This window comes from Blastomyces gilchristii, assembly GCF_000003855.2.
Source record: "Blastomyces gilchristii SLH14081 genomic scaffold supercont1.3, whole genome shotgun sequence".
NCBI classification, from domain to species: Eukaryota; Fungi; Ascomycota; class Eurotiomycetes; order Onygenales; family Ajellomycetaceae; genus Blastomyces; species Blastomyces gilchristii.
The window spans coordinates 5,304,310-5,311,791 of NW_003101680.1; the positions used below are offsets into that span (position 1 = coordinate 5,304,310).

At 30.7% G+C, this 7,482-nt stretch overlaps 1 protein-coding gene across 1 annotated transcript; it reads right to left on the reverse strand.

Moving 5' to 3' along the window:
• Nucleotides 1–5,951: 5,951 nt before the first annotated feature.
• On the reverse strand, nt 5,952–6,860 carry BDBG_16605 (uncharacterized protein; the record flags this gene model as incomplete). The annotated part of the gene is made up of 3 exons (XM_031724527.1): nt 5,952–6,085; nt 6,507–6,572; nt 6,677–6,860. Coding segments are annotated over 3 exons (384 nt in total), but the record flags the coding sequence as incomplete, so codon positions are not given.
• Between the last annotated feature and the right edge of the window lie 622 nt (nt 6,861–7,482).

Genomic DNA, 7,482 nt, shown 5'->3' on the forward strand with positions numbered 1-7,482 from the left:
GAATGATTGAAAGATTGTGTGAAACAGAAGTTTCATTCATGAATAAAAGTATGTAAATCAGTGTTATGAATGCCTGATAATATTATGAAACATCTTGATATTCTGTTCTGAGACACTGTCATGCAACAGAAAGTATTAGATTAACTACAGAGTGTCTGACAGAGAAACATTTCTCTTACAACATTCATCTCTGACTTCAATATCAAGATTCTAGAAGTAGATGATCAATCTTGAGAGGATTGAATGAAGATTAGCATGTTTAAGAAGACATTAACTTTTGAACTCTTACAAGTTCTTATAAGTGCAGACAAAGACCAGACTTATGAAGACTTCTGCACACAGCTTCAGACAATGAATGACTGTCTTACTAAGCTCAAAAATATACAGAACAGTGACAGAAGATGTTACATCTCAGTGACTCATACACCTGTACTGAGGAATAACAATGATGCAGATGTCATGAATTGAGTAGACTCAAATGTCTATACATAAGCAAGAATCTCTGTCATTCAGACAGGCTTCTGAGTCTCTGAGATCACTTTCAAAGAAGTCACTGATCAATATCAATGTGAAGTGTGCATTAACTGTAACTAATCAGAATATATTGCTTTCAACTGCTGATCAACCTATGTATCTTCATACTTGAGAGAAAGATCAGTGTCTTCTCATTCAAAGAATGAATCAGCATCTGTCCACATCAATCACATTACATTAGAGGAAGATTCAGAAGATAACTATAAGAATGTCTCAATGAAACAGGGAAAAGATTAGCTTCTGTTCAAATTTGTAAACAGAAGCTTGAAGAGATCAGACAACAATGATTTGAAGAGAAGATGATAATGAATACAATTCTTGTATCTACTGTGATTGATAACATGTATAATATGAAAGCTATGATAGACAGTGATCTATGTCACTATGTAATGATAAAATCTTCAGTTGTAAGATATTATAACCTTCAGTGTATCTCTTTATCAAAATCTCAACTTCTCACAGAATTTGATGATTTAAAAGATATTTGTATCTGTTACATGATGAAGCTGATCATAGATGTGAAAGAATATCAATGTGAAGATGTCTATGTATATAAAGTTAATAATCTTGATTACAATCTTATGTTAGAACTTGTCTGACTATCTGAACAAGGCATCTTATTAAATGCTTGAAACAGAAGCTTGATATTCCTTAATAATGATAGAATTCACAAAGATGACATTCACAAGACTACTGATCTGACACAGATCTCTGTCAATATCTATGAAATGCTCAGAAAAAGAAGTTACTGAAAGAATTACTGATAGCAGAACTATGTATCAATCTATTTCATCAGTCTGACTGATGTTAAAAAGACTCTAGAAAAATTATCTCATATTATAATAACAGATTCTTGCATGAAACTCTCTCAATAATATCATGAATATCTAGATATCTTCTAACAAGATAATATTATGAATATACCTCTCTTATGAGATTCTGAAGTGAATCACAGTATCAAGTTAAAGAAAAAGAATGATAAGAATTCTAAATCACTATAAGATTCTCTTTATAACATATTCTGAGATGAACTTCTTCTTCTTTGAAAGATACTCAATAATCTATTGAATAAAGAATTCATATGTGTTAGCAACTCTTCTGCTGCAGCCTCTATTCTCTTTACAAAGAAATCAGATGAAGAACTCTGATTCTGTGTGAACTACTGAGATCTGAACAGATTGACAAAGAAAGATTGATATCTCTTATCTCTTATCAATGAAACTCTAGCATGAATCAGATAAGCTCAATAGTTTATAAAACTAGATATTGTCACTGCATTTCATAAGATTTGTATCACTGAAGAAGATGAATGGCTTACAGCATTCTGAACATGTTATGATCTCTTTGAATAAATAGTCACACTCTTTGAACTGACTAATGCTCTCAGTATATTTCAGAAGTATATTAACTGAGTACTCTGAGATTTTCTTAATAAGTTTGTATCTGCTTATCTAGATGACATTCTCATCTTCACTGATGAATTCAGAAAAGAATATCAAGAGTATGTGTGAAAGATATTACAACAGCTATGAGAAGCAGAACTACTAATAGATATTGATAAGTGTGATTTTGAAGTCAAGAGTATTAAGTATCTGAGTTTTATTATAGAAGCTGATAAGAGAATTTGAATGAATTCTGAGAAAGTCTCTATCATTCTTGAATGAGAAGCTCTGTGTACTGTGAAAGATATATGAAGCTTCATCAGATTTGCTAACTTCTATTGATGATTTATATGAAACTTCTCAGATATTGTGAGATCACTTACAGATCTCACTAAGAAAGACTCAGTATTTCAATGATCAGTGAATACTGAAGCTGCATTTACACAGATGAAGAAGATGTTTATTAATACTTCTCTGCTGATAATATTTGATTCTGATTATGAGACAGTTATTAAAGCTGATTTCTCTGACTATGTAATAGAAGAAGTGATATTGTAATATGATGATGAAGAGGTTCTATAATCATGTATCTTCATGTCTAAGAAACTGAGTCCTGCTGAATGCAATTATGAGATCTATAATAAGAAACTTCTCATGATTATACACTGTTTAGAAGAATGAGACTCTGAACTCTGAAGTATCTCTGAATTTGAGATAATCATAGATTATAAGAATTTCAAATACTTCACAACTATCTATAAACTCACTGAATGACAGATGTGATGATCTGAGTTCTTAAGCTGCTTTATTTTATAATACACTATCATTCTGATAGCCAGAACTCAATGATAGATGCTCTCTCATGATGAGAGTAAGATATATTATCTGATGTAACAGATACTCACTGAATGAACTGAGAGCATCAGCTCTTGAATCTGAAGATACTAGTTAATTAAGATAAAACAGTTTATAACACTATACATACTTCTTCAGTTAGAACTGTCATTGATATCTTCACTTTGTCTACACTGAATGAACTGTGATATACAGTAGTTCAGACAGATGAACTTCTTCAGACTCTTACTAAAGCAGTATATCAAGAAGCATTCTGATTTCTCTCAGAACTATGTATAAGAACTGATATCTCAGAATGTTCAATTGATGATAATAATACTCTATAATTTTGTGAACAATGCTGAGTCTCTCACTCTGAACTCTTACACACTCAGATAATGCAAGAGATGCATGATTTATATATAACTGATTATTCAGGCTGTGAATAACTGTATAGAATGATCTTCTGAGAGTTCTACTGATCTGAGATATTAAATAGTATCAGATGCTTTGTCTGAAACTGTAATCACTGTTCTTCTATTATCTCATGAAAGAACTGTAGAAAAGATCTATTGAAATCACTCAATGTCTCTGATAGAATCTGATAAAATATAGTAATTGACTTCACTGTTAATCTATCTGAGAGTAAGAGTTGTAGAAACATTCTGATCATTATGAATTAACTAAGCAAAGATATAATATTAAAATCTTGTGATAAGATAAATACTGAACAAGTCACTGAAGCTTTTCTACAGAGTCTGTTCTATTAAATGCATGAATTGCTGAGATCTATAGTATTGAATCAGAGCTGTTAATTTGTGAGTACTCTCTGAATAAGAATCTGTCAAGTTCTCAAGATTATATACTGTCTATCAACTGCCTATTACTCTGAGACTGATAATATGTCAGAATGAATAATTCAGACTATGAAGAATTATCTCTGTAAGTTCTGCAATCACTTACAAGATGATTGATATGACCTTCTTCTACATGCAGAGATCACTATCAATGATCAAGATACTGTTTCAACAGGTGTAAGTCTGTTCTTCCTTATACATAGATATTATATGAAAGTATTGAATCTTCTAGAGATCACACAGTTCATATCAGATCTCTGCAGTCTGATTCAGATCACTGATAATATAGTAACAAAACTTTAAGATACTTATAATTGAGCAGAGATCTTCATAATAACTGTGAAACAAGATTAAGAGAATTAAATTAATATTCACTGAGATCTTACTGAACAATATAAGATAGAAGATCTGATATGATTGAATCTTAAGAATATATGAATCACACATTCATCTCATACACTAGATTACTGTCATATCAAGTATAAAGTGATAGAAGTTCTAGATAGTCACAACTATTATCTTGACACATCATCAGAGATTCATAATGTATTTTATACAAGCTTGCTCTGCTGTGCTGTCACTGATCTGTTCTCTTCTTAACTGACTTCTGACTGACAGTCATCAGGTATCATAGAAGAAGATAATGAGCTTGAGTGAGAGATTGAGAATATTCTCAATGAGAGACTCTGTGACTGCAGCTGACAATATCTTATGAAATGAGTTGGCTATGATCAACTGACCTGAACTCTGAGTTTCATGTTATCTGAAACAGCAGCTCTTGATCAATGAGAACTGCTTCTGAAAGAGGGGGCTAATGTGGCGGGCTGCGCCTGATCAATTATATAGACTATTTCATTACACTTCACAGATTCCAATCACTTCATTCTTGAACATGTACACTCTGATTCTCAGTCATTCTCAATTGCCGATCCTCAGCTGCTATAAACGCGCGTATATTCTCCCGCCCCGAAGCTCCACCGCGTACGCCACCACATACACGTATAAATATCCATCTCAGTTGTCAATTCTCGCACTTTCTCTTTCTTTCCTTCTCTAATGTTTTTATCTTTGTTATATAAGACCTATCAATATTATACCAATCTATTCGGCGTAGGCCTCTTACAATTCTGATTTCAATAGAGCTTACTCTGCTTTTCAGATTTCAGCTGTTTTACACTTTCTTCAACTGCTTTTCAATCGGCTTTTTCAAAGTTATACTGATTGAAGAGAAGAGGATTTTCACTCATTTATTTTTCACTCAGTTCAATATCAAATTCAATAATCTCATGATCTGATTCTGAGGTCTTATTTGAATCAATAAATCAGTTTATAAGTCTTTTTTCTATTAGATTTTATGATATAAAAGTTAGATCTATAATAGATTTCTGTTTCATGTCTTTTCTAAAGAATGTTTATTAATCAGACTTGTTAACTAAATCTATTGAATGCTTAAAAGTTTATTTAATCAGTTTATCTGCTCTTACTTCTCTTCTGCATTCTGAATTTCATCAGAAATAATGTGCATTGAAGTCTTCTGCAATGAGAAAGTTTTTTAAGGAAATTATATTCAAAATTCTCTATTAATTATTCAGAAATTGTTGTTTACTTTCAATAACTTTTCATTATAGATATTTATGAGTTGAATGATATCAAACTCATTCTCTTTATCTATAATATCACTCACTAGAATATTAGAGTCAGATATAATATTAAATCTCAGATTAAATTGATATCTTGATCTTTTTCTCCTGTAAATCACTACTCTTGATTTTATCTCAGATTTTTCAGGCAGAAAGTAGTAATAGCTTGAATGAGAAATGATGTACTTTTACTCAGCATCAAAGTTTGATTGTTGAAGAAGTACAAAGTCAACTTTTTATTCAAATGTGTTCTGAAGACAAGAATAAATGCAATTTGAGTTTCTATTCACATTGTTTTAAATAAATGTGCTTTTTGAGAATTTTTAAACTTTTTTTGTTGTTTTTATTATATATTCATACTAAAAGAGAGTAGAAATAGAGTAGAATCTAATCACTATTATCTGATAGTAAATTATAACTGTTTTGAAAAGCAGGAATTTCAACTGCTTGAATTCTTTCTAGTTTATCAATAGAGTCATTTCTCAATTCTCTAATCTTAACAGATGTTTGAGAATTCACATTCTATTTATATTTAGCTGGAGAATTTGAGCTTTTAAATTTCAATAATTCAGAGTTTCTGCTCTTTGAGCTTGCAGTTGTAGATTTACTGACTTGACTATTATCTTCAGTTTTAGATTGACTTTGAGCTTCTTCTTTTCTTCAGTTCTTTTGAATTCTTGAAGTAAATGTGCATTCTTTTGAACTAGACACATGCTTTTCTTTACAGTTAGAGTATTTAACCAGAGTATATTAACATATTTTATCTCTTTTTGAGTATATTTCACATTTATACTCACTAGTTTTGTGATCTCTAGCATAGAAATCACATTTGATATCTCTGGAATAAGAGATTGCAAAGTGTTCATATCTTTGACAGTTTGAGTGTGTTTATATTTTGAGATTCATTTCTGAGCCTTTGTATTTGTGAACTCTCATTTTTAGACCTGCTACTCTCACTTCAGAGATTTTTAATTATTCAAGTGTTTTTGTATTAACTAGAACAGAGACATTTCTTCTGATTTGTCTAAATTCAATTGAATTCAGTTATACAGACTTCTTTCTTAGTTGAATAGAATTGTATTTCTTCAACTCATTTTTAAGAAGTAAAATTTCTTTCTCACAGTTAAAAATTTCAACTGAAATATTATGATAAATGAATTTGTCTCACTTTTCATCTCTCTCAGATAGAATTGTTGTATTTAACAGAGATTTTAATACTGATTTTCAGATATTCTCATTTTTCATAAGAAATTCTGCACTGAATTCAGACATTGTAGTTAGAATGATAGAGTTTTCAAAGAAAGATGACTCAATTGAAGCTATCACTAGTTTTTAAACTGCAATATCACATATTCACTGAGAAAAGAACTGCTGATTAACTTCATTTCTAATTTTAAACATGAGATTTGAGTTCAGCTTGTTCTTCTACAGAATCTCTGTATTTGAGACTTTAAGAATAAGTCTTCTATTTCTGAAGATTTGAATATTTTTCTGTTTTTGCATTTTCTTCTCTTCTTTCTTATGAAGAGAAGTATGAGCATTTTTTCTCTAAGTATTTTCAGAGTTTTGAGCAGGTTTTGAGACAGTAGATTTAGAAACAGCAGATTCTGCTGCTTGAGTGTATGTTTTTTTCTGATTTGAGAAGGAAAAAGACAAAGAGAAGTCAGTAATTGTACTAGAAGTTTTCAATGTTTTTTAAACTGTATTTGAAATTCCAAGCTTGAACTTAATCACTTTCTGTAGTTGTCTAGCCTGAGTATGGAGAATTAACAGAACTTCTTCATTCATCTCAATCAGACACTGTTTTTCAAGGATTTTGCTCACTTTTTCAAGCTCTTGTATGTCAAGAACTTATTGTTTCTCTACTTCTTCTTTCTTTCTTCTCTTCAGAATTTCACTCTCAGAAATAGCGTCTGAGAAAGCATCTTTTTTCACATCAACTGAGTGTATTTTTACACTCATTTTTCTCACTCAATGAAAAGTTGATCAGACTGTTTCAATTGAGAGATTTATCAGTCTATTTTCAATTGAAAAGTTGATCGACTATTTCAAAAGAAGAAAGACTCTTGTGTAAAACACCTGATTTTCTTCACACTAGTTGAGTAACTAGGTTAGATTTTTGAAGAGAATCTAATAAACTAAAATTGATTTTTGAGATAAATCAATAAAATCTTCACAATCTCTTTCTTGAGATATAGTGAGAAAAAGTATGATATCAAATAATATCAAATCAGA